The following is a 27,906-nucleotide window of genomic DNA, read 5'->3' on the forward strand; positions in this document are numbered from 1 at the left end:
AAGCAGTGGTTCACTGTTGCGTTACAAACCTTTGTCTGCTTTGTAACTGGATCATGATATTGCACGTTCATATGAAAAAGGTAAAAATTGCATTGCCATGGTGTAATGCTGCCATTATCATTTTGATGAAGGCATCCCATCCTACCGAAGCCTCTTTGTAATTTCTTTTAAAAATCATGGTTCATTCACACTCAGTGGAGAGTTCCATAAAGAGTACATAAACATCATAGCACATAATGGGAGGTAATGGACTTCGGTTCTTACTCCTCCTGTCTGTGTGTTGAGAGCAAAAAAACAAAGAGAAAAAAAACTATAAAATGATAGGATGGACTGCATTTGTCTATATATTTGAAATTGGCTTCCTTCTCTGCTTGAATTATGAACTGTTTGGTATTGTACTGTTATAAATGCCATAAATTGTGGTAACTGTGGACTAGATGAGCCATTTTTAATTTCCCCCCAGAACTCTTTAAAACCACCCTACTCTAGAAATTCATAGTACAATGCGAAGAAATGTTACTTAGGAGAACACAGTAATAAGAAATGCCACGCGCTACATTAACTAAAATTACCATATTTGGGAGCTGAAAGGTGTGAATAATTTTCATTGTCGTCTATAAAACATATATATAGCTTATTTGTTTTTAAACATACATGATTTTCATTTTACTAAACACGTAAATGGAATTTACATTAAAATAATTGTAACAAGGCCAATAAAACAGTAAACACCATCATGTGTAAAATTAAGAATAATAAAATCAATGGTTACGAGGAAGGACTGCAGTTAGGCTGATAGGGGGGAAAAATGTTTTGCAAATAAAAATCTTTAACTGAAATCTCTTCTCACTGGAAAGACAATTCTACTTTTTTAAAACAATGTCCTCTAAAATGCTGCCAAGTAAATAAGCAGAAGGTTTTTCCAGAATGCAAAATCTCAGAGGCTCACATAGAAGCAGAGAGCTTTCCAGTAACTTGCTCTTAAAGTGCTTCAGAACCTATGGAACAAATGCAACTCCCTGAACAGGTTGATAGATGATAATTGGCCACTAGAGTCCAACTTGGAAAGGCTTGGGGAAAAGACAAGAAATATTAGTCCTGGTTTTCCATCCCAGCCAATCGTTAGCTCAACCAGTTCATCTTTACGAGAAAATTGCAATAGTTGTGTAAAACTCATCACCTGTTGTGACCCAGGCCCAAGTGGGTAGTAGTAAACACAATCAGTTCAAAAACAAACAGACTATTAGAACAGCTGAGAATTAACTTATTCTCAGCGTCGTCCAAACTAAATCAAAGCAAATTCTTCATAACACAATTCTTCAGTCTTATCACCAACCTTGGTTTAATTAGGCAAACTGCCAAAGGCTTTTCTTGGCAAAAGTTCAAAAGCAGAAGAAGCTGACAAGAAATAAATGCAGCAAGACAAAGCTAACAACGTTGTTGTTGAGCAAAAAGCTCAAACGCCGTTGCTGGTCTTTTAAGCCTTATGAGAGGGGCCAATCATCTCTTGGCCTATTCCCGAGTTGTTCTCTTAGATTGAGCTGCTCTTGCCTTCTAGCAGCTCTTCTCATGCGTGCATTAGGAACAGGCTCCTCCTGTTCCTCTGCTTCACTACTGTCAGTCTCTGGAGGTTCTGGAGTCCGCACATCACTCCCAGATGGCCTTGGCCCCATCTCTGCCTCTGATGCAGAGTCCTCATCTGGGCCTTCCCCAGCCTCCAGGACTGGCCCACGTTCTTCCTCAGCCTCATCGCTGTCCGCCTCCATTGCCAGCTCCTCAGGCTGCTGATGGACCACAACATCACCCAGAAGGGCCTGGTAATCCCATGAATTTAGCAGCAAAAGTCCTGATGAGGTTTCTTGCTTGCTATTAGCTCCTTTACGGGAAGGCCAGGGTGGCATCACTTGGTCATTGCAACCATCAGTGTTTGGAAGGACAGTTTTGGGCTGTGAAACCTTAGCAGTTCTGCATCAAAGAGGGCTTGGCTTTTCAGTTACTCTTCAGCATTTTTCCCCATGTAGACATTCAGAGTCCAAACTGCCTGGTTTATATTTTCTCATGATAAAAGTAAGTCCATATTTGTTTAGCCTTCAGTCTGGTTTGGGTGAAATTTTCTGAAATTAGTGGATTAAGCTAGTTTAACCTTTATTGATGCCAGCCTAATGGAACGATACAAAGAAACTGGGTAGGGGGTCTTGGAACCTTGTCAGTTGTCCATGCATCAGGAGGGTAGCTGTCCAAATCAAAGCAGAACATTGATGTGCAGTAAGAAGAAACAGGGAAATATTTCCCCCCCCCTGGGATTCATATAGGAGAGACACTTGGGGACTGGGTTGGAATGCTGCTGCCCATTCCAGTCCTAGTCTCCCTCTCACCTTCCTCTTGGTCACAAGACCCAAAGCGGGACTAATATGAACATCTTGAAAAGAAAGAACTCCAGAAGGTGTATTCCAGAACAAGGCTTTGCCTACCTTGCTGTAGTGACTCCGGCCCCCGAGCCTGTCCTCATGAAGGAAGATGACTCTGAAAGTGATGGGGAGGAGCTGGCAAGGCCTCCCTCTCCAGGACCCTCCTTTCTGGCAATGCCTCAGGTTCCAGCTGAAGGCCAGGAAGAAGGCATGTTGGAGCATCCACTAATAGGGAGTGATGAAGATCAATCTTGGGTTGATCCCAGGCAGCGTCGGAGGGAGAGGCGTGCGCAGCAAAGGAAGAGGTGTGGCAGGGCCAGAGATTGCTGAGTCATTGAGCCACGCCCCACAGGGGATAAAAGTGGGTGGGGTTGCTCTGCAGTCTCTGTGACGGACAAAAACTGTACATCGTGAGCTTCGGATATTTTTCGGACTTAAGGCTTGAACTTCTGATTATTCATGGAACTCTTGGTTGCCCCAGCAACGGACTGCAGCTACGCTGACTCCTGGAGGTGATAAGAAACTTGGCAGGCATTTGGAGAGTAGCTGCCAGAACTTTTATCTGCCAAAGGAAACCAGGTCGGCTTGTAAGAATAAATTACTGGCAGACGTCATTCATTCGTGTGTTTTTCCTGGATGAGGTGGGGGGACAGAACACTTGTTTAGTTTTCCTGTAACACACTCCTTCCACTGTATTGATGCCAGACGCAAGGAACCAAAAACGACGGCAAATTTCTCCGAGTAGCTTCTTTATTCGGGGTTGCCCTTAGGCAGGAATCTTGCTAGACTAAAGCACAGGCTGCATAACTATCAGATATACCCGGTGCGAGGGTTAGGATGGGTTCCTTCTGGGCCTCTTTCTAGATAGTAAAGATTCAAGGCTGATTTCAGTTCAGAATAGAACTGGAAGGGATTTGGGACTTCTAGTCCAACCCTCTGCTCAAGCAGGAGATGCTATACAATTTGAGGCAAGTTGTCCAGTCTTTTCTTAAAAACCTCCAGTGATGGCGTATCCACAGCTGCTGAAGGCAAGCTGTTTATTTGCCTCTTAGCTCCTCGGGAAAAACTTGTAACTTGGTATCGGATTCCAACATATTGACCCAATGAAAGACGATAGAAGAACAGACAACCCCCCCCCAGTTGGTTTTACATTACTAAATATACTTTTACATAATAAAGTGGAGAGAAAATCATTTTTCAGCATTTTCTAGAATGTAATTGAAAAGCTGCATTGCACACAGTATCTCATAAACCTGATGCTTTCAATAATGCAAGAGAAATACTGTGTGCATAATTTATACGTTTCGGTTGGTGCTCCACAAATTCTTCCAGACAAAAGTATTATTGTCACATATTGATAAAATCTAATGACTTCATATTTTAATTAAGAGTCAGAGTACTAAATACACGGTGTTTATTTTCTACTTCATTATAAATTATTTACTATTAAACCAGTATTAATAAAGGTAAGTTAATTACTTTCTTCTACAGTAATGGATTTTAGATTAAAAGTCATTTGCTATTTGATTGCAGAAGTTAACAGATCTCAAGGATGAAGGTGTATTGTCCTTGGAGCCTGAAGTTTTAGACCGATACGATATATATTAAAATAACCCTTGCCCCAAAGAGAAATTATTGCAGGCTATCCGAGGTTTGCTTATGGAAGCAATGTTAATTCATTTCATTTTTCATTTTATTTATTTGTATCCAGCCTTCATAATTTTTACAAATAACTCTTTAAGTGGTGAACGTATCCAACACACCTTCCTTCCTCCTATTTCCCCACAACAACCCTGTGAGGTGAGTTGGGCTGAGAGAGAGAGTGACTAGCCCAAAGTCACTTAGCTGTTTTTCATGGGTAAAGCTGGATTTGAATTCATAAGTTTCCCACATTCTGGCCCTTAGATTAATATATACAGTATGATATTCTATAAATATTCCTATTTAGAGCAGAAAAGGACTGGGCTAGTCTTTGATTTTGCTTTCTGAGCCATGAAATCTAGCTATCATCTGTCTGTCTGTCTGTCTGTCTGTCTGTCTGTCTGTCTGTCTGTCTATCTATCTATCTATCTATCTATCTATCTATCTATCAATCTTCTCATCGTTCCCATCCCCCATCTCCTTCCACTTAACGACTGTATGACTGTAACTTTGTTGCTTGCATCCTTACGATTTATATTGATATTGATTGTTTCCTGATTGCTTATTTGTACCCTATGACTATCATTAAGTGTTGTACCTTATGATTCTCAATGAATGTATCTTTTATGTACACTGAGAGCATATGCACCAAGACAAATTCCTTGTGTGTCCAATCACACTTGGCCAATAAAAAATTCTGTTCTGTTCTGTTCTGTTCTGTTCCCTTCCATTCTCTTTCTCTTTCCCTCTCCCTCCTCCTTCCTCCCTCCCACACACATACATACACACACAGAGGGAGAGAATAATGGCAGATTAGTCCTTCATATGATTTCTGTTCTTGTATGCTACAGATAAGCAAATTGGCGAAGGTGCACAAGGAATTGGAAAGGACCTTCCTATCCCAGTTACTCTAGGATTGGAAAATGAGCTCTTTGGTTTCTGTTTGTTGTGCTTATTTTTCTCGTTCTCATTGAACTATCAGTTCATTTCTGGGTTAGAATCAGGACTGTTTGCTTGCACTTCATAAGCAGTCAGTTAGTACCAGCTAACTCCTTTAGCTAAGAAGTGCAAAGAATCTAACAAAGATCTCAGTGCTGATTTATTTATCCTAATTGGGTTTGTAGACTACTCAAATTGCAAATGGATACTAGTGCCACGCATCCCAATTTACATCAGTCATGTTAAAACGTAACATGTAAAATAAATATCAAAACCAATCACTATCAGATATAGCAACTAATGTAACAGCTAGTTGATGTTTATTTAAATTGGATCAAAGCTAAAGGTTGAAATCCATTTCTCGCCTTTGAAATAACAATTTAATAAACTGTGGTCACCTTTTTTTCTCTTTTGGAGAAAAGCTGCTCGTTTAAAAGTCAATCATTTTGATGGCATAGCAATAAATATCTGTTATGATATTAACTTTAAAAGGCAGGCTTTTAGTCACTTCTATAATATATAGAATGGCAAATATAAAGTATTATGTAAATCACTTGTAAAAGATTCTTGGTATAATATAATGCCACATTTATATTTAAGTCTGGTTATTAATATTATGCTATTTGACAAAAATTGATGCTGGGGATAATTCATACTAATAAAGATCCATTCAACATTTATTGAATATTGTATTATTTGGTCACATTTAGACTTAGTATTTATATTACTTTAAAAATATATTGATTTCTTCCCCCTCATTTTTTTTAATACTGTTATAGAATAAAGTATTGCCAAAGCATATTATTCCAATTATGAATAAGCTTTGGACTTCTGTGCTTTTTGTCTTCACGTGGTCAAATTATCTAGCATGTTTAGTTCTGAATTAGCTACAATTTCCAATCACATTGCAAAACAAAAGAGCAAATTATGATTTAGTAGCAATTAGCAATTCTTTCAGCACTTCTCTTGGGTTTATTGCCTCCATTCTTTTCAAACTTCACTTCAAATAGTGTAATCTACTCTTTTGATACAGTTCTACAGAGGAATTATTGAGTCTGTCATCTGCATCTCTATAACTGTCTGGTTTGGTTCTGCAACCCAACAAGACAGACACAGACTTCAGAGGATCATTAGAACTGCAGAAAAAACAATGGCTACGAACCTGCCTTCCATTGAGGACCTATATACTGCCCAAGTCAAAAAGAGGGCTGTGAAAATATTTACAGATCCCTCACATCCTGGACATAAACTGTTTCAACTCCTTCCCTCAAAACGACGCTATAGAGTACTGCCCATCAGAACAACTAGACACAAGAACAGTTTTTTCCCAAATGCCATCACTCTGCTAAATAAATAATTTCCTCAACACTGAAACAATTTGCTAAGTCTGCACTACTATTAATCTTCTCATCGTTCCCATCACCTATCTCCTTCCACTTATGACTGTATGACTGTAACTTTGTTGCGTGTATCCTTATATTGATATTGATTGTTTCCTGATTGCTTATTTGTAGCTTATGACTATTATTAAATGTTGTACCTTATGATTCTCAATGAATGTTTCTTTTGTGTACACTGAGAGCATATGCACCAAGACAAATTCCTTGTGTCTCCAATCACGCTTGGCCAATAAAAAATTCTATTCTATTCTTCTCTTCTTCACATTACATAAAACAAATTTATTTGAATCGGATTCCACCTTATCGGTTCTGTTCGTGTACCCTATAGAACCGAAATTATTCAAGTATGATTATAGCCTTATATGTGATATTGACTATAGTTCAGTTTATCCTGTGAACAATGAGCTTAGTAAACTATGGGAAAACATACCAGGTAAATACGGTCTTTAAATAAGAATCTGGAAAGTATCCCAGAAAATAAAATATAGTAATTTTGACTTTTTCTCCATTTTGTAGATGGAATTAGCGTGAGTGGTCTTCCACTTTCCAGTCCGTTTCGACAAGTGATAAAACCACGTATAGAAAATAAGCCTATGAATCCACAGGAAGCCACTAAAGTTGGTGACTTCAGCCACATAAAGGTAGGTGATCAGCCCGGCAATAATTAGCATTATAACCGATGTTAAATCAGGAATGGAGAATGAATTTTCCCAAGGGGCCACATGAGAAATTGGGATTGTTGTGAAGGACTGCCACCGCCTCACTTTTGCCCTCCCACCCATTCCTCTGCCCCCTGCCCTTCTGCTGTCACCCTCGTCTTTTGCCACCAACACTGCAGGCTGGAAGATAGCCAGAGGGTGAGATACGGCCCCCAGGCCATAAAATGCCAAGGTCTACATGAAATGCTTTCTGCTACACTGCAATTTGTGTGCAATAGAAAAGAAAATATTTAGCTCAGGGTTGAACTGTGACTTTCTTGCTGCTCTCTGATTGTGGTTATTTGCTTGCAGACATCTCGTTATTCAACTAGGTAACATCATCAGGGCTAGTGAGTGTGGGGTTTTCTGCTTGTTTATATTTATTTATGTATTCAAATTTATACAGCCATAATCTGGGTGTTGATCCTTGTTTATCTGAGTATTGGAGGGAATGTATTTGACTCTTTTTTGCTCCCTTCCTATGATTTTTATTGTCTCTTCAATCATGTCTAAATGTGACTTTTATCTATGTGTCTCTTGATAGCTGATTTGTTTGAATGCCAAACTTCGGGAATTCCCTAGCAATTTTGAATGTGGCTTGAACTTTATGTCTGAATATCAGGCTTCTTTAGAACAACTTGTTGTGCACATTTTCTAGGTTGGGCCCGCTGTGTGTAGGAAGAGATAGAGTCCAATTCTCATAAAACAACATATTTCATTGTCCAAGCAAACATAAATCTTCCCATAAGGCTGGGAAAGGACCACTTACAATATTCCAGGCATTTATACTTTATTAGTTAATCATTAGCTATTTGACATGTCTCAAACATCTGTCTCCAAATTAACACAATTTAACGTAGGAATGTTTTACCGAAATTACTTATGTCAGCCTGACCTACGAATTAATTTGAGTATATATTCAGTTTCCTTAACAACTTCTAGGGCGAACAAAATCATAAATGGATATATTTGTAGAGCAACTAAAATTTGGAAATATCTGGTAATATCAGTAAAAGACATTCCACTATTAGTTTGCTTCATAGTGCTACTGCAGGAATAGCAAAAACATCATTGGAAATGGTTTCTTACATTGGAATAGGTCAAGAGTAGAATACAGATGGAACATGAATGTATGAAATTTGCTGTAGAAGAGCAAACTTGAGGTCACCCATCCACCCACCCATCCATCCATCCATCCTGCCATCCATCCATCTTTCATTTTCTATAGCCCCTCAACTCAACCAAATGACTCCGAGCTACTATAGGTATAGACCAGCGGGTTAAACGTGTGGGCTGCAAGTTTAAATTCTGATCCCAAAAGTCATGGCTGGTAGGACATTGTATCAATATGGAATAGATACCCACAGCTCTCAAGATCAAGAAAAGAACAGCCCAAAGTCTGTTGATTTGAAAAGAAGAAGAAAAGCCTTAAACCTGGGACGCATACACACATGCACACCCATATCAAGTGCAGGAAATCAGGAATTAAAGTATTTCAAATGGATATAGGTTTAGTGTATGCTAATGCTTTCTACAAGAATCTGAACTATTAATGGTCAAAGCAAATTGGCCAGGGATGACAGTCAATGGAATTCAAGGTGGATGAACTTAGGGGTTTTTTTGCACAAAGTGGCTCAAGACTGATAACGCGTTTGACCCTCCCTCGGACTGAACCTGGGTCACCTCCTACACAAATATTTTGATTCCTATCTGCTATGAAGAGGTCTGCTTATACATGACTTTTTGGACATTCAGTACAACTTACTGAGCTTACCTTAGTTTAGTTCCATGAATCTTTTGCTATTACAGAAAGAAGAGACACTTTATGTAGAGTCAATATTTATTCCCATGGCTGGTAACATTTGATATCATGTATTGCTTGACGTGAATTATACTTCGGAGGTAGATGCAGGGGTGAAATCCAGCAGGTTCTGACAGGTTCTGGAGAACCGGTGGTGGAAATTTTGAGTAGTTCAGAGAACTGGCAAATACCACCTCTGGCTGGCCCCAGGAGTGGGGGGGGAATGGAGATTTTGCAATATCCTTCCCCCAGGAGTGGGGTGGGAATGGAGATTTTACAGTATCCTTTCCCGCCACGCCCATAGAAACGGTAGTAAAAAATTTTGGATTTCACCACTGGGTAGATGTGATATTAGATTACTAGGTTTTTTTTCATCTGTTCAGTTTCAAGCCATTATTCTTTGATAATCATGACATTTTAAGAGATTATTTCTTGTAAATCTGATTTTTTTCCCCCCTCAGCCAAGGACAGTTTTTACAATCTTTACATTTTCAAGTTCTGTGAAAGATTCTTTGTTCCTTGTAAAGGAAAAAAACCTTGACTCCTTTCTTTTCTTTAGAAGAATTATTATATTTCTATGTGGGGCTTGGCTTCCTTCTCCTGAAGCTCCTCTTCCTGTTGTTATGTCGCACGGCTGTAAAATGAGATTGAGACTATTCATAATATTTGTCTGGATGTTCATCCCGTGGCTATGATATGAACCTAATCAAAGGGCCACTGTGTAATTTAAAGAGGTTTCAATCCTCCAAAGCGCATCAGAAAGTTATAATTCACTCCTGTTTATTGAACAAAGACCCCCGTTGGTTAACTTGGAGAATAATCTACATTAGCACCAATTGTTCCAATCTATTATTTCAGAGTTCTTCGTAAGTTTCATAAGTTCTTCATAAGTTTTGGTACCGCAAGAGCTTTTTGAATCTCTGGCTTAGAGGCCAAATTAAATGTTGGCTGCTGGTCTTTTGCACAAGAAATCTCATAATAAGTGTCAGAATGGTCAAAAACTTGGCAACTCCAAATCTCAACCAGCAAATGCTCTGTCTTACACATTGGAAAAAAGAATCCAAACACTAAATACAAACTCGATGGACATTACCTTGTAGATGACCCCCCACCCTGTCAAAGACCTTGGAGTTTTCATATCCAATGATCTAAGCGCCAAAGCCCACTGCAACTGCATCTCAAAAAAGGCTTTAAGAGTTGTAAACCTAATCTTACGTAGCTTCTTCTCCAGAAACACTACACTACTTACCAGAGCTTATAAAACATTTGCTAGACTAATTCTTGAATACAGCTCGCCTGTCTGGAACCCATACCACATTTCAGACATCAATACAATTGAACGTGTCCAGAAATATTTTACAAGAAGAGTTCTCCACTCCTCTGAATACAACAAAATACCTTATGCCACCAGACTTGAAATCTTGGGTTTAGAAAACTTAGAACTCTGCCGCCTCCGACAGGACCTGAGTTTAACTCATAGAATCATCTACTGTAATGTCCTTCCTGTTAAAGACTACTTCAGCTTCATTCACAACAATACAAGAGCAAACAATAGATTTAAACTTAATGTTAACCGCTTCAATCTTGATTGCAGAAAATATGACTTCTGTAACAGAGTTGTTAATGCTTGGAACACACTACCTGACTCTGTGGTCTCTTCTCAAAATCCCCAAAGCTTCAACCAAAAACTGTCTACTATTGACCTCACCCCATTCCTAAGAGGTCCGTAAGGGGTGTGCATAAAAGCACAAACGTGCCTACCATTCCTGTCCTATTGTTTCCTTTCATTATATCCAATTCATATAGTTATTACATACTTATATATATGTATATATATATATGCTTATATATTATACAGTTACTTTCATGCTTATGCTTATATATACTGTTGTGACAAAATAAATAAATAAATAAAATAAATAAATAAATAAAAATAATCTTTTGCTGGGAAAGCTTAGTTGCTGCATCCTTCTGAAGTTTTTATCCGAACGCCTTTCCCAGTAAACACCCAGTAATTTGCTTTCAAATTAATATCAGCACCAAAACTTCCCCTCCCCCCCTATTTATTTCTAAGGAAACTGTTCAACTTGTGATTGTGCATTTAATGTTGTTAATCAATTGCCAAAGACTTTTAGTGGAATGAGAAGACGATGCCACCTCCACCTCCTATCTATGTATTAGTTTCTATTTTTAGCCAGTTCTTGTTCATTTTTAATGCTCCTGCTTTTAATGCTTTCGCGTTTTAATATTTTACATTGCTGTTTTTATGATGTTGCAAGCTGCCCAGAGTCACTCACCAGAGAGAGCGGGTGTCGCGTCAATTTAATGAACAAATAAAATCAATTTCTATCCCTTAGGAAACGGGTTTAGCTCATACTACAGGTAGTCCTCGGTTTACGACTGCAGTTGAGCCCAACATTTCTGTCGCAAAGTGAAACATTCGTTAAGTGAGTTTTGCCTCATTTTACGACCTTCTTTTGCCACAGTTGTTAAGTGAATCACTGCAGTTGTTCAATTAGTCAAACTGTTGTTTAGTGAACCTGGCTTCCCCAGTGACTTTGCTTGTCAGAAGGTTGTAAAAGAGGAACACAATGAATCTGGGAGACTGCAACCGTTGTAAATTAGGAGTCGGTTGCCAATTGTTTCCAGGCCTGACATCTGCATTTTGATCACATAACCTGCTACAATACTACAATGGTCGTAAATGGGAAAACGGGTCCTAAGTCACTTTTTTCCGTGACGTTTTAACTTTGAATGGTTGCTAAGCCAACTGTTGTAAGTCAAGGAGTACCTGTACATATAGCCCTCGATCCACAACAGTTCATTTAGTGACCGTTTGAAGTTACAACAGCACTGAAAAAAAAAATGACTTACAGCCCTTTCACACACAGCATCCCGTTGGTCCCGTGATCAAAATTCAGATGCTTGGGAATTGACTCACACTTATGACCATTGCAATGTCTAGGGATCATGCGATCCCCCTTTGGCGACTTTCTGACAAACAGTCAATGGTGGAAGTCGGAGTCACTTAGTGGCCACGTTCCTAAATTAACTGCTGTCAGGCCTGGAAACCATACTAAACTTTAGGGTTCCAGACGCTGCCACATTTTTCCCCTGAGGGGAAGAAGGGGGGTTGAGGGGTATGGTAACATTCTTCAAGCGGTCAAGGTCGGATGGTGTTCACATCTGCAGGAGGAGTGGCGAGAAGATATTCGAATGAACTGGGAGAACGTGGGACCATGTGACCAGCAAAGGGGTCAGGGGGGTGGGACTCTTGGGGTTTGTATAACTGGGAAAAGAATCCGGAAGTTCAGTTTTGGAATAATGTCAAGGTTCCAGAAAAACCTCTTATGCATAAAAAAAACTCAGAAGCCATTGTCTTTCAGAGTTCTTTACTAGCATGAGGAAACTGGCACACGATGAGTGAAATTCCAAAACTGAATTTCCGGATTCTTTTCCCAGTTATACAAACCCCAAGAGTCCCACCCCCCTGACCCCTTTGATGGTCACATGGTCCCACGTTCTCCCAGTTCATTCGAATATCTTCTCGCCACTCTTCCTGAAGATGCGAACACCATCCGACCTTGACCGCTTGAAGAATGTTACCATACCCCTCAACCGCCCTTCTTCCCCTCAGGGGAAAAATGTGGCGGCGTCTGGAACCCTAAAGTCTAGTATGGTTTCCAGGCCTGACAACTGCAATGATTCGTAAAAAGCGGTGAGCCGTAAGATGGGGCCAAATTCACATAACCAATATCTCACTTAGTAACAGAAACGTTGGGCTCAATTGCGGTCAAAAGTTGAGGACTACCTGTATTTCATAATATTCCAGCGCACCTGGCCCATTGGCTTTCTTTTTTTTTTTCTTGCCCATCGTGCGTTGGTTAAGGGAGCTTCAGTGGAGAGAGAGAGAGAGAGGGAGGGAGAGAGAGAGAGAGAGGTCATAAAATTGTCATCTTGCCTATCTCGCCTGCGCCATAAGATATTCATTTTGAACTACACGGAGGGAGAAATTGAAATTCACTCTGGGTAAGCACGAAAGAGAAAGTGCTTCTCAGGGCAAATGCTCAAACCCAGCCTTGCCGGACTATTTTTAGACTTGCCGCTGTCGGTCTTGCACTGTTTTTAAAGATTCATCTGAGATTGCTAATAGGGGTATTTATATCCGTTCTGTCGGTTGCCACACGCCGCATAAACTCCCTTACGGATGATCGTTCTATTCCCAGGGACCCCCCGCCACGGTTTTACTCTGGCTCCCTTCGTTCAAAGACACGGTGTGACGTCCGTACGCTTTTCCCGAAACCTACATATTAATGCACATTTTATATTTTTGGCAAAGATAACTTGACGGGCAGATAACCCAGCGCGGGAGGAAGGCAGGAGTCCGTCAGCCAATTAAAACGCCTGTCTGCCTTTTCAAACAGGGTTTTTCATGTCAGTGTAAAACCTAAAAGTAGAACGCTTTGAGTTATTTATGGATAGCGTTGTAGAGTTTGGTGTTTTTTTTCCCTTTTTTTCAGAGCTAGAATTTTTATTTGTTTGCCACTTCGGGGTGGGGGAAAAGCCCCACTGTTGCTAGGAAACAGATATTTCAGAAAGTGAGCTTGGGCAGGCAGTTGCCATAGCATTGCACCGAATAAATACGGCGTATTTCTTTATTGATTCTCCGGATTGGTTTGGTGGGTATGTATTTAGATATGTGTATGTGTGTGTACGGGGAGAGGGGTGTGGTTGAATTTTGCTCTGCATTGTGGTAGCTGTGTGGAGCTTGGATATCTAGGTTGAGACTTGAAGTGGTTTTGAACCAGAAAATAGTTTGACAGAGGAAGAATAACTTGTACTACTAACATACTCTTGGAAAACAATTGCAATTTGATGCATTGAGCTCCATCACAATTTTTTTTTTATTTGCATTTATATCCCGCCCTTCTCCGAAGACTCAGGGCAGCTTACACTGTGTCAAGCAATAGTCTTCATCCAATTGTATATTATATACAAAGTCAACTTATTGCCCCCAACAATCCGGGTCCTCATTTTACCTACCTTATAAAGGATGGAAGGCTGAGTCAACCTTGGGCCTGGTGGGACTTGAACCTGCAGTAATTGCAAGCAGCTGTGTTAATAACAGACTGTCTTAGCAGTCTGAGCCACCAGAGGCCCAGTGCTGGAAGGGACTTCGGAGGTCTTCTAGTCCAATCCCCTACGCAAGCAGGACTCCCTAGACAATTTGAAACACGTGGCTGTCCAGTCTCTTCTTAAAAACCTCCAGTGATGAAGCACCCACAACTTCTGGTGGCAAGCTGTTCCACTGGTTAATTGATCTCACTGTTAGGACATTTCTCCTTAATTCCAGGTTGCTTCTCTCCTTGATTAGTTTCCATCCAGTGCTTCTTTTTTTGCCTTCTAGTGCTTTGGAAAATAAATTGATCCCCTCCTCTTTGTGGCAGCCCCTCAAATATTGGAACACTGCTATCCAGTCACCCCTAGTCCTTCTTTTCTCCAGACAAGCCAAACCCAGTTCCTGCAACCGTTCTTCATATGTTTTAGTCTCCAAGCCTAAATTAGTTTTGATTATGGAGTTAGTTAGTATTAAGTTAGCTTTGATTATGTAGCTCGCACAAAGATAAAATGCCGATACAGGCAGTTCTCAAGTTACAGCCACTCATGCAATGACCATTCAAATATATGATGGGGATGAACGAGGGGGACATATGATTGGCCTACAAAGTTGCAGCCCTGACAAGGGTCCCTGTGGTCACGCGGTCATGATCTGGGTGCTTGGCAAGCAGCTCACAATTACAATATTGCGGTTTCCCAAGGTCGCATGATTTTGAACATTATCTATGACATGGAAGCCACCTTACAACGCGAAGCGACACAATGCAGGTTCTAATCTCTTTGTGAAAACTTTTCTTTGTTTAAAAAAAAAAAGTGATTTGTAAGCCACTTTTCTGATCTCTCCCGTGTTAAATGTTGCTGTTACACTCTCAATTTAGGAATGAATAATCGGAGGTGGGGGGGTTGGCAATAATAGGCAGACTCTGCTACAGGGGTGGGTTTCAAAAATTTTGGCAACTGGTTCTCTGCCCGTTTGCTGGGTGCGCGTGGCCATGGTGGGCCCGGCCTACTCGGTCTCCTGAATCATGGCAGGGGGATGCGTTTTTGCCCTCCCCAGGAGGTTTTCCTTGTGCTTCCAGGAGGACAAAAACAGCCTCTCTCAGGCTCCGGAGGCCGGAAACAGGCCAGTTTCTGGACTTCTGGTACTTCTGGTAGGCCCATTTTTCACTCTCCCTAGGCTCTGGAGGTTTTCCTTGAGCCTCTGGGAGGGCAAAAACAACCTCCCCGGGCTCTGGAGGCTCTCCGGAGGCTGGAAACGGGCCTGTTTCTGGACTTCTGGTATTTCCATTAGGCCCAATTTTCGCCCCCTCAAGGCTCCGGAGGCTTTCCTCGAGCCTCCAGGAGGGTGAAAACAACCTCCCTCTGGCTCTGGAAGCCCTCCAGAACTTCCAGGAGGCCTGTTTTTCGCCTTCCCAGAGCCTCCGCATAGGCCCTGCGCTTACTTGGCATCCAAAACGGGTCATGTGAAGACTCCAGGGAGGGGAGGGGTGGAGTGGGTGGGGTCAGCCAGTCCTTGCAACTACCGGTTTGGCCAACCAGATTAAAATTAACATCCAGTTTGCCTGAACCGGTCAGAATCCCACCCTTCCCTGCTACATATTTAAATCCACATGTTTCTCTTAAGTCTTTTTTTGTTCTTTTGTTTTTTAAAAAAACCCTGCATATCTAATTGCTTGGTTGACATTTAAAGTGTTCGACTTCCCTATTGATAAAATGTTTTTGTAACCTCGTCATTCTTTCTTGCCCTGTTTATAGCCATCTCGAGCCTTAACCAAATCCTTGGTTTTATGACCTCTAGAGATGTTGGAAGTTGTGGAGCAGCAGAAGTATAATTACCCCTTTGGAATTTAGCCAGATCACCAGGTTTTAATATTGTTTCTCTTCGAGAAAGTCATCGGGGAGATTCTAATGAGATTCTAATGACGGCACTGAGGCTCCAGTTATTAGTTCTGGACGAAAGATGTTTCCTTGGTGTAACAGCAAGAGGTTTTACGGGGCTCAAGCAGATTTCCGCTCCTCGAAGCACACAAGAGATTGTCATTTGGTGTCTTTTTTCTTTGCAGGTTCCTTTTTCTTGTTCCCCGAAATTATAAAGTGTGTTGTTTTGTCCGAGTTTCCAAGCTCTAAACTGTTTATTTCTCCCTTGGCTTTAATGTCTCCGTACTCTTTTCTTTCTTTCTTTCTTTCCTAGTTTTCCAATGCAGGTAGCCCTCCACTTAACAACAGTTCATTTAGTGACCGTTCAAAGTTACAACGGCAATGTAAAAAGTGTCTTAGCGCCATTTTTCAGAATTACGACCTTTGCAGCACCCCATGATCGCGTGGTCAAATTTCAGATGCCTGGCAACTGATTCATACTTACGACGGTCGCAGTGTCCCAGGGTCACACGATCCCCTTTTTGCGACCTTCTGAGAAGCACAGTCCATGGGGAAGCCTGAACAACCTTACCAACTGCAGCGATTCACTTAATGACTGTGGCAAGAAAGGTCGTAAAATGGGCCAAAGCTCCCTTAACAAATGTCTCGCTGAGCAACACAAATTTGGGGCTCAATTGTGGTCGTAAGTCGAGGACTGCCTGTAATTTAAATCAGGGGTCTCCAACCTTGGCAACCTTAAGCCTGGCGAACCTCAACTCCCAGAATCTGGGAGTTGGAGTCCGCCAGGCTTAAAGTTGCCAAGATTGGAGACCCCTGATTTAAAGTACGTTAAATTATCTTCTTTCTTTTTTTCCCGATGCAGGAAGAGAAAGAGACCGATCCTGGATTTCGGGAGAGAAAGGCATAAAAAACGCTGATGTTGCACCCATCATGCTTCATTACTTAAAGTGTAATAAGCACTCAGTGGTGTTTTTGACAGGATAATAGGCACTGAAGTGAGTCAGCAGTTTCCTCTTTCGACAGGTGGACAGAAGGACAAGGAAAGGACAGGCAGCGAGGATTTAATTAAGCCTCCCAATTTCAGGAATTGGAGGATTGTTACTTTCACTCTGGATTTGAATTGAATATTGTCAGGCGAATCATGTGAGGTTCCAATTTGAGCCGGGGCTGTGCAAGAATAAATAAAAATGAGATCCAGAGAGCTGTGAGGAAAGAAGACATGATTTATTCCAAAAACGAAATAGTTTGCCTTTATTTATTTATTTATTTATTTATTGTTCAAATTTATATACCGCCCTATCTCCCAAAGGACTCAGGGCGGTTCACAGGCATATAAAACATCAATATACAAATTAAAATAATCATTAAAAAACTTATTCTAATGCCCGGTTATTAAAACTAAAAATATAAATATTAAAATCAGTTTGAAACCCCTCTAAATTTAAAATCTAAGCCAGTCCTGCACAGATGAATAAATGTGTCTTGAGCTCGCGACGGAAGGTTCGAAGGTCCGGAAGTTGACGGAGTCCTGGGGGGAGTTCGTTCCAGAGGGCGGGAGCCCCCACAGAGAAGGCCCTTCCCCTGGGCGTCGCCAGACGACACTGCCTAGCTGACGGCACCCTGAGGAGTCCCTCTCTGTGAGAGCGCACGGGTCGGTGAGAGGTATCTGGTCGCAGTAGGCGGTCCCGTAGATAACCCGGCCCTATGCCATGGAGCGCTTTAAAGGTGGTCACCAAAACCTTGAAGCGCACCCGGAAGGCCACAGGTAGCCAGTGCAGCCTGCGCAGGATGGGTGTTATGCGGGAGCCACGAGGGGCTCCATCTATCACCCGCGCAGCTGCATTCTGGACTAACTGTAGCCTCCGGGTGCCCTTCAAGGGAAGCCCCATGTAGAGAGCGTTGCAGTAATCCAGGCGAGACGTCACGAGGGCGTGAGTGACCGTGCATAGGGCCTCCCGGTCCAGAAAGGGGCGCAACCAGGCGAACCTGGTAGAACGCTCTCCTGGAGACGGCCGTCAAATGATCTTCTAGAGACAGCCGTTCATCCAGGAGGACGCCTAAGTTGCGCACCCTCTCCATCGGGGCCAATGACTCGCCACCGATGGTCAGCCGCGGATTTAGCTGACTGTACCGGGATGCCGGCATCCACAGCCACTCTGTCTTGGAGGGATTGAGCTTGAGCCTGTTTCTCCCCATCCAGACCCGTACGGCCTCCAGACACCGGGACAGCACTTCGATAGCTTCGTTGGGGTGGTCCGGTGTGGAAAAGTACAGCTGGGTGTCATCCGCGTACAGCTGGTACCTCACACCGAACCCACTGATGATCTCACCCAGCGGCTTCATGTAGATGTTGAACAGAAGGGGCGAGAGGATCGATCCCTGCGGCACCCCACAAGTGAGGCGCCTCGGGGCCGACCTCTGCCCCCCTGTCAACACCGACTGCGACCGGTCAGAGAGATAGGAGGAGAACCACCGATAAACGGTGCCTCCCACTCCCAATCCCTCCAACCCGCGCAGCAGGTTACCATGGCCGATGGTACCGAAAGCCGCTGAGAGGTCAAATAGGACCAGGGCAGAGGACCAACCCCTATCCCTGGCCCTCCAGAGATCATCCACCAACGCGACCAAAGCCGTCTCCGTGCTGTAACCGGGTCGGAAACCGGACTGGAACGGGTCTAGATAGACAGTTTCATCCAGGTGCAAGGGAAACTGATATGCCACCATACTCTCTACAACCTTCGCCGCGGCGCGAAGGTTGGAGACCGACGATAATTACCTAAAACAGCCGGGTCCAGGAAGGCTTCTTGGGGAGGGCCCCCACCACCGCCTCTTTCAAGGCGGCCGGAAAGACACCCTCCACCAAAGAAGCGCTCGTAATCGCCTGGAGCCAGCCTCGTGTCACCTCCTGCGTGGCCAGCACCAACCAGGAGGGGCACGGGTCCAGTAAACACGTGGTGGCATTCAGCCTCCCCAACAACCTGTCCATGTCCTCGGGAGCGACAGGGTCAAACTCATCCCATAAAATGTCACCAAGACCACCCTCAGCCGTCTCACCCGTATCACTGCAATCTTGGTCCAAACCATCCCGAAGCTGAACGATTTTATCGTATAGATAACCGTTAAACTCCTCAGCACGTCCCTGCAACGGGTCATCCCGCTCCCCCTGGTGTAGGAGGGAGCGGGTCACCCGAAACAGGGCGGCTGGGCGGTTATCTGCCGATGCAATGAGGGAGGAGGCGTAGCTACGCCTCGCTTCCCTCATTGCCACTAGGTAAGCCCTAGTATAGGACTTCACTTTAGGGGCAGCTGCAGAGAAAAATGGGGTGCAGCAACAGACTTATATATAGGGGAGCACTCTCCTGGTGTGGAATTGTCCACCTGCTGATTCTAGGGTGACTCCGGAGGGGCATGTGTGTGTGTGTGTGTAGGTATGTCTGTGGCGTTTATTCTTGTGAACATGCTGGGAGACCTAATTTAATTAACTGTATTTGTGCTTGCAGACCTTATCCTTTGATATGTGGATTAGGCCTGGGTAACTTAGTTGGAGGTTTGAGAGGATTGGGTAAAAGATCCCCCCCATTTGTTATTTTTGCTTGATTAGTTTAGTTTCAGCTTGACTGTCAATTATTTAGTGGAGACTAGTGATTCTCATTCCATTGTGGAGTCTGTTAATGTTTTATAACATCACACATACGCTAGTGAAATTAATTCTGTGTACAGCTACCTTCCAGAGGCTTCCTTGGTGAAATGTATGGCAATTAAGCTTCAAAATAGTGTGTTTTTTTCTGGGTTTGATTTCAAAGCGATACTCCAGTTATTTAAGCCTTTAAACAACGTAAGAGCCAAACTTGCCGAAAATCCATCGATTTTATTACAAATCTAGACTAATTACTGAGATAATCATGAAAGTCCCTGCAAATTTTTATAAGGCTTAAAAGAAAAAGGGCTTTTCGAAACATATTTGTACTGCTGAACCTGTGGAGATGCTCAATTATCCAGGTCATGATTTTCCCAAAAAGCAAGTGGACTTCCTTGTTTTTTTCTCTGAAGCTGTTTTGCTTCTCATCCAAGAAGCTTCTTCAGTTCTGACCTTTGTCTTTCAAATACTGATGGACCGCTGAATCTTCTCCTGATAAGTTTGTTCTGTGTTGTGCCAGGCAATTTCTGATTGCTGTTGTTAGGCGTATTGTTTGACCACTAGTCTTTGATCTTCACATTTTCTTGCTGTTTTTTCCACATTGGGGGCACCTATGGAAGCACCTTGGATTGTGGGTCCATGCTATTAGAAAAATTAGGTGCTGGTGAAACCTTTGAATTGACACAGACATGATACCCTAAATCCAAATTAATATTATTTAGTTGCTGAAACCGACTTAAGTCATGGCATGTACAGTTCAAGAGGGTGGCAAGTATATCGTTTGCTTCCCGGGTAGTGTAGACTTGTTGTGATTCAGTTGTTATTGTGGTTGTTGTTTGAGTTGGAGCTGTGTATTCTTACATGTTTTTTTTATTATTATTTTGGGATTTTTAGGCTGCCCTGAGTCTACCAGAATATGCAACTATAGCAAATTTAATTATAATGCTGATGCCGATCATAATTTTACTATTATTTTGAGGCATTCCACTTTCTGTATCACCCTAGGAAAATCAACCAACCTGCATAATACGTGACCCATGGTTTGATTCCAGAACTTATTGCTGTACAGCATCTCTTCTTATCTTTGAAACATAGTACTATTCTGTTCCCACTTTATAAGCTAGGCTATTTTCAGCCAGCTAGAATTTAAAATATTCCTCCTGGAAAAAGTGATTTATTGACCCAAAGTCAATCCTTCATGAGAGTCTATTATTACATGGTCTGGCTGAGGAAGCAGGCGGAGGTGTCAGCCATGCATTACTTACAATCAGATCAGATCAGAGTAGAACTGGGAGGGACTTTGGGGGTCTTCTAGTCCAACCCTCTGCTCACGCAGAAGACCTTTCAGGCAACTGTCTGTCCAGTCTCTTCTTAAAAACCTCCAGTGTTGGAGCACCCACAACTTCTGGTGGCAAGCTGTTCCACTGGTTAATTGTCCTCACTGTTACGAAGTTTCTCCTTAATTCCAGGTTGCTTCTCATCTTGATTAATTTCCATTGTTTCTTATCTTGCCTCCTGGTACTTCGGAAAATAAGCTGATCCCCCTCTTCTTTGTGACAGCCTCCAGTACACTGGAATACTGCAATTCATTCATTCATTCATTCATTCATTCATTCAACGGGGTTTTAAATTTGTATTTAAAAGTTTTAGGCCATCAATTGAATTAATTTTCTATTCTTTTTGCTGTTTTATATGTATTATATATTTTCTGTTGTTTTATTGGATGTGAACCGCCCTGAGTTCTTCGGGAGATGGGCGGTATACAAATATAATAAATAATAATAATAATAATAATTCAGAATAGAAGTAAAAGGGACCTTGGAGGTCTTCTAGTCCAACCCCGTGCTCAAGCAGGAGACCCTAGACCATTTCAGAGAAATGGTTGTCCAATCTCTTCTTAAAAACCTCCACAATATCTGGTGGCAAGCTGTTTCACTGGTTAATTGTCTTCACTCTTAGGAAGTTTCTCCTTAATTCCAGGTTGCTTCTCTCCTCCTCCTTCTCTCCTTCCATCCATTGTTTCTTGTTTTGCCTTCTGGTGCTTTGGAAAGTTAAGTTGGACACCCCCCCATCCCCCCACCCCGGCTTCTTTGTGGCAGCCTCTGAAATACTGGAATCTTGTATTAATGAAACCATCAATCCTGCATTGATGAAACGGTGATTGATGAAACAATCCGTCTTTAGGTTTTCTTTTTCTCCCTTTGCTACTCCTGCTGTGTTGTTATATAAAGCGATGATGCAATTTGAGGGCTCAGGGGCCTGATAGGACATGCATAGAATGGAGCCAAGCACATGGCCCCGTGCACATGCTATCGCTAAAATCCTGCTTTCCATGCCTGGTGTTTTAAAAGAAATCTTCACAGCTTGGCGGAACCGTTGTGAGTAATTGTGCCCCTAAACATTTGGTCAACACACAGCTACCGTTCAAGCTCTCAAGGGCAATTAACCTCATTGAAGGCTTGCTTTAAATAGAGAACTATTTTAAGCCCTTAGAACAGAAACAGACCCTCTGATGTTGTTGCTTGGTTTTTGCCTAGATCTGAGCAGGCTCAGTTTTATTAGATGAGTTGACAGATAGTCACGCGACCGAGCAAAGGGCATTTTGGTAAATCATATCATTTGTTTCAAGTGGCTTTAGAGAAGTTACAGAGACAATCTGTGCGCGTTTGTTGAGCTTTTGGAGGAATGGATGTGTTAAAAAGCAGCTTTCCCCCCCCCCCACATTCATAACATAACATAACATAACATAACATAACATAACAACAGAGTTGGAAGGGACCTTGGAGGCCTTCTAGTCCAACCCCCTGCCCAGGCAGGAAACCCTATACCATCTCAGTCAGATGGTTATCCAACATTTTCTTAAAAATTTCCAGTGTTGGAGCATTCACAACTTCTGCAGGCAAGTCGTTCCACTTATTAATTGTTCTAACTGTCAGGAAATTTCTCCTTAGTTCTAAGTTGCTTCTTTCTTTGATCAGTTTCCACCCATTGCTTCTTGTTCTACCCTCAGGTGCTTTGGGGAATAGCTTGACTCCCTCTTCTTTGTGGCAACCCCTGAGATATTGGAACACAGCTATCATGTCTCCCCTAGTCCTTCTTTTTATTAAACTAGACATACCCAGTTCCTGCAACCGTTCTTCATATGTTTTATCCTCCAGTCCCCTAATCATCTTTGTTGCTCTTCTCTGCACTCTTTCTAGAGTCTCAACATCTTTTTTACATCATGGAGACCAAAACTGGATGCAATATTCCAAGTGTGGCCTTACCAAGGCATTATAAAGTGGCACTAACACTTCACGTGATCTTGATTTTATCCCTCTGTTTATGCAGCCCAGAACTGTGTTGGCTTTTTTAGCAGCTGCTGCACACTGCTGGCTCATATCTAAATGGTTATCCACTAGGACTCCAAGATCCCTCTCACAGGTACTACTATTGAGCAAGGTACCACATATACGGTACTGGTGCATTTTGTTTTTTTTGCCTAAATGTAGAATCTTACTTTTTTCACTGTTGAATTTCATTTTGTTAGATAGCATTCGGTCTTCATCACGGTTTATTACATTTTAAACAGTGAGATGCCCCACAGAGATAATGACGTTGCATGACGTTTCTATAGGGCAAGGGTGTCAAACTCGATTTCATTGAGGCCTGCATCAGGGTTGTGTTTGACCTTGGGCGGCCAGAGTGGGCATGGACAGGGTGAGCATGGACAGCTCAACATCACTCGTGTCGAGGGCCTGTGGTGGCCAGAGCGCTCTGCCAGCAAAAACGAGGTCCTGAGCTCTATTTTTGCCTGCGACGGCCTTCTGCAACCCTTTGCCAGCAAAAACAGAACCCGGGAGGGCCGCCTGCAGCCCTTGTGAGTTCTGCTTTAGCTGGCAGAGGCACAGTGGGCAGGTCCTTCGCTGTTTCCAGGGTGGCCCCACTAAGCACCCCATGGGCCATATTCGGCCCCCGGGCCTTGAGTTTGACACCCCTGCTATGCTGTTGTTAGTTGCGAAGTTATGTCCGACCCATCATGACCCCATGGACAATGTTCCACCAGGCCTTCCTGTCCTCTACCATCCTCTGGAGTCCATTTAAGCTCACATTGACTGCTTCAGTGACTCAATCCAGCCACCTCATTCTCTGCCGTCCTCTTCTTCTTTTGCCATCAATCCAGGGTTGAAATCCAGCAGGTTCTGACCAGTTCTGGAGAACCAGTAGCAGAAATTTTGAGGAGTTCGGAGAACTGGCAGTGGAAATTTTGAGTAGTTCAGAGAACCGGCAAATACCACCTCTGGCTGGCTCCAGAGTGGAGTGGGAATGGAGATTTTGCAATATCCTTCCCCTGGAGTGGTGTGGGAATGGAGATTTTGCAGTATCCATTCCCTGGAGTGGGGTGGAAATGGAGATTTTGCAGTATCCTCCCCCTGCCATGCCCACTGAGCCACACTACGCCCACCAAACCATGCCCACAGAACCGGTAGTAAAAAAAAAAGAATTTTACCACTACCTCAGTCGTTCCCAGCATGAGGCTCTTCTCCAGTGAGTCCTTTCTTCTCATTAGGTGGCGAAAGTATTTGAGTTTCATCTTCAGATCCTGGCCTTCTAAAGAGCAGTAAGGGTTGATCTCTTCTAGGACTGACCAGTTTGATCATATTGCATTTTGCAAAGTCTAGCTATGTCCCAAGTGTGCTTTCTTTGCCAACTTTGGGCTAACTTTCTTTTGTTATCTTTTCCTCAGAGAATGTAGTTCAGACGTCATGCTGGTGGAATATCTTTCTTACCTGGGTATTCATTTTTCCGAGACTACTTTTTTTGTGTTTGAGTGGCACCGAAAATTAATTTGTCAAAATTTGCGGTCTGGCTAGCTGCTTTGATCTGCAAAAAGAAAAAAAAAATAGTGCTATATCTAGTAACATTAATATATTGGACAGTTGCTCTGGTCTCATGAGATTTTAGGAAGCATTCTGCCCATTTTTCTGTAAGTTCAGAAACAACTACAAATTTGCCTTTGTTGATTTTTTGGCCGTATCCTGTTTTGCAGAGTTATGAAATGCATACACTCACACGTAAGTACAGAGTAGAGAGATGCTTTGGGAATGTTGGAGGTCTTCTCAGCAGTCCAGAAGATAAAAAGAAAGAGATAAGCCAAGAAGGGAACATTGGGCTGGGCAGATCAATTGCAGGGGAAAATTATAACCATTGGCCTTATTGCTAAAGAATTTTGTTATGGGCTACCCACAAGTAATGTTTTGAGACAGGATTCAAAACCCCTCCTAAAAATACCCAGATGGTTTACCGTCCCCCTCCCATTCCAATGTCTCCCCCAATATCATGTTTTAAAGATACCACATTTCCCCGAAAATAACCACCTAACTTGAAAATAAGCCCTAATACATCTTTTGGAGCAAACATTAATATAAGATCCGGTATTATTTTCAGGGAAACACGGTACACAGATAGAGAGTATCTTCATTGTAGTTGAGCAACACCCATTATACGGGATTGTCTGTCCACCTGTCAGTATACTCCATCAGTACTGTTGTGCCTCGCCCGCCCTCCTCTCCTCAGCCGGGCCCCTCCCATCTCCTGCTATCTGAGCCAGAGACTGATAGTGAAGAAGAATGGCCTGGCATGCCTCCAACCCCCAGCCCTGGCACCATGCCCGGACAGACTGAGCAAACAAACCTCCCTACAGTGTGTGAGCACGAAGCCAGCCACGAGCTAGAATTGCCGGCAGCTGAGGACGAAAAGACACAGTGGACAGATCCCCGCTTCCGGAGAATGGAGAGGCAACATCAGCAAAAGGAAGGGAGGGGCAGGCCTGGATAAGTGCTGAGTCATGGAGCCACAGCCCATGGCCTATATAAAGGATCTGCTTTTTGGCATTCCTTGAGTCAGGCAAAGTCTCATCTGGTTGCTGAAGTCACACCTTGGATTCCTGCCTGCCCTGAGAACTCTGACAGGAATTTGGCAAAGCTGCAGAGGCTTTGTGGCCACGCTTGATACAGACTTCCCAGACTCGGCCATCAGAGGAGGAGTGGGACACGACAGCACTTTTGGGGAAAACCATGACCTGGATGATTGAGAATCTCCACAGACAAACGATAGATATTGTTTACCAAATACAAACCAATATTAAGTTGCTGAAAGAAGTCAGATTTGAGCTGGCAAGTACACCCTGCCCCGCCCTCCATGACCTGAAACCCATTTGGTGCCTCAAAGCAGGGGTGAAATCCAGCAGGTTCTGATGAACCCGTAGCGGAAATTTTGAGTAGATCAGAGAACCGGCAAATGCCACTTCTGGCTGGTCCCAGAGTGGGGGTGGGAATGGAGATTTTGCAATAATCTCACGCTTAATGTTTCAGGTTTAGTTCTTTACATTAAAATGATGGAATTCTGTCTGTTTCCCCCCCACCCCCCAAGTCATTCATTCATGGAGTTTATCGATATATTGCAAATAGAAAACCACCGTTCACCAATTTACCGTATATACTCGAGTATAAGCCGAGTTTTTCAGCACTTTTTTGTGCTGAAAAGCGCCCCCTCGGCTTATACTCGAGTCTACGTCTCGATGTACTTCGGGAACCCCGCACAGGAGACGCCAAAGAGGCGGCGAGATCGTCCGGCGGGATTTGCCCAAGGCTGAGCAGTTCGCCGCGCGGACCTGAGCCAAGCCGGTCCCAGTCAGCGAGCGGTGAAAGCGGGCGGGTCGCAGTAACTCCGCCAGGCTGTGCCGCGAAGAAACCATTTAAAAGCCCAACTTCTGAAGCACGGAGGAGAAGAAAAGCCTGGCGGGGCTTTTAAATGGTTTCTTCGCGGCACAGCCTGGCGGAGTTACTGCGGACCGAGCCAAGCGGTCCCAGTCCAGCCGAGCGGTGAAAGCGGGCGGGTCGCAGTAACTCCGCCAGGCTGTGCCACGAAGAAACCATTTAAAAGCCCAACTTCTGAAGCACGGAGGAGAAGAAAGCCCTGGCGGGGCTTTTAAATGGTTTCTTGGCACAACCTGGCGGAGTTACTGCGGACCGAGCCAAGCGGTCCCAGTCCAGCCGAGCGGTGAAAGCGACATGCGGCGCGCTCGCTCCGCCGGCTGTGCCAAGAAACCATTTAAAAGCCCAACTTCTGAAGCACGGAGGGAGAAGAAAGAAAGCCCTGGCGGGGCTTTTAAATGGTTTCTTCGCGGCACAGCCTGGCGGGAGTTACTGCGGAGCCGAGCCAAGCCGGGGCCGGTCCAGCCGAACGGTGAAAGCGACATGCCGAGCGCCGCTCCGCTTTCACCGTTCGGCTGGACTGGGACCGGCTTGGCTCGGGTCCCCGCGGCGGGGCGGGGGAGCCGACTTTGGCCCTTTAGCAAGGAGGAAGGTGGGAGGGAAGCGGAGCTGCCGGCTGTGGCGCTCCGCTCGGAGCCGCCGCCGCCACCTGGAAGAGGGAGGAGGTGACCTTCACGCGCGGAGAGGGTGGGGATGGGGGTTGAGGCGTGCAAGAGGAGCGGCGTGGAGGAAGAGGAGGCGGCGGCCCGCGGGACAGCGGCTTCTAAGACCAGCCCACGCTCCGAAGAGGGAAAGGGAGCGAGTGGGTGGGTGGCTGGGACGAGACCCCCACCACAAACACACACACAGCCGGTCGGACGGCGCGGTTCCTTTCTCTACTCTCTCTCGCTCTGCGTCAAGGCGCTGGAAGGGGGCGGAGAGCGCAAAACAGCAGCAGGAGCAGCCGGCGCCGCCTTCCTCCTCCTCCTCCTCCTCCTTTCCTGGCGGGCTGCTTCCAAGTCTGGAAATCTGTTTTGGGAAGTGGTGGTGCAGCGCGGCAGTTCAGCCCTGTCGGCCGGGGGAAGGAGGCGGTGGATCGGATTCTCGCGCCACACCGAAGTCGGCTGGAAAGCTTGCTGCTTCTTCTTCTTTTTTGCTTCTCTCCCCCCACCCACTCTTTTCTGCTCTCTTGCAACGTTGCTGCAGCTCCTCGGCTCCTTTTCCCGGCGCCCCAGAAGGCTCGAGCCTCTGCTGCCGATTGAATACTAAAATAAAATAAAAGAGCGGAGAAGAACGGGGCGCCGCTTTTGGTGTCCGCGTCCCTGTCGCCGCCCGGCAGGACGCGTTTAAAAAAAAGGGGCGGGGGAGTTGAAAAGAGGCTGCCTCTTCGGGTTACCTCAACATCCATTCCAGAGCCGCTAAAAGAGCGGCTGCTTGGCCCGCCCTGGTTGGGGAACGGGCACAAAAAAAGGGTCCCTAGTGACCCAGATTTCATCCTAGCCCCATTGACTGGCCCCTTTGACTCGATAGGATTTAGCTGACGGGATTGTTAAACAGCGCTCGCACCTTTCTTCTGGGGAGAGAAGTCACTCTAATAAATATTGGGAGGTGTTTTCAAGGAAACATAGGGGTCCACCTTCTGCCCACAAGAA

The 27,906-nt window shown here is 44.0% G+C and overlaps 1 protein-coding gene across 5 annotated transcripts in view; it reads left to right on the top strand.

Moving 5' to 3' along the window:
- Positions 1–27,906, top strand: part of TRAPPC9 (trafficking protein particle complex subunit 9) — a 397,590-nt gene that overhangs the window by 66,719 nt on the left and 302,965 nt on the right. For all 5 annotated transcript variants that reach the window (XM_058177413.1, XM_058177415.1, XM_058177411.1 and 2 more), the window contains exon 17: positions 6,905–7,029. In XM_058177413.1, the coding sequence (XP_058033396.1) occupies positions 6,905–7,029 (125 nt within the window). The remainder of the gene's footprint in view (positions 1–6,904; positions 7,030–27,906) is intronic.

This window comes from Ahaetulla prasina, chromosome 3, assembly GCF_028640845.1.
Source record: "Ahaetulla prasina isolate Xishuangbanna chromosome 3, ASM2864084v1, whole genome shotgun sequence".
Lineage (NCBI taxonomy): Eukaryota > Metazoa > Chordata > Lepidosauria > Squamata > Colubridae > Ahaetulla > Ahaetulla prasina.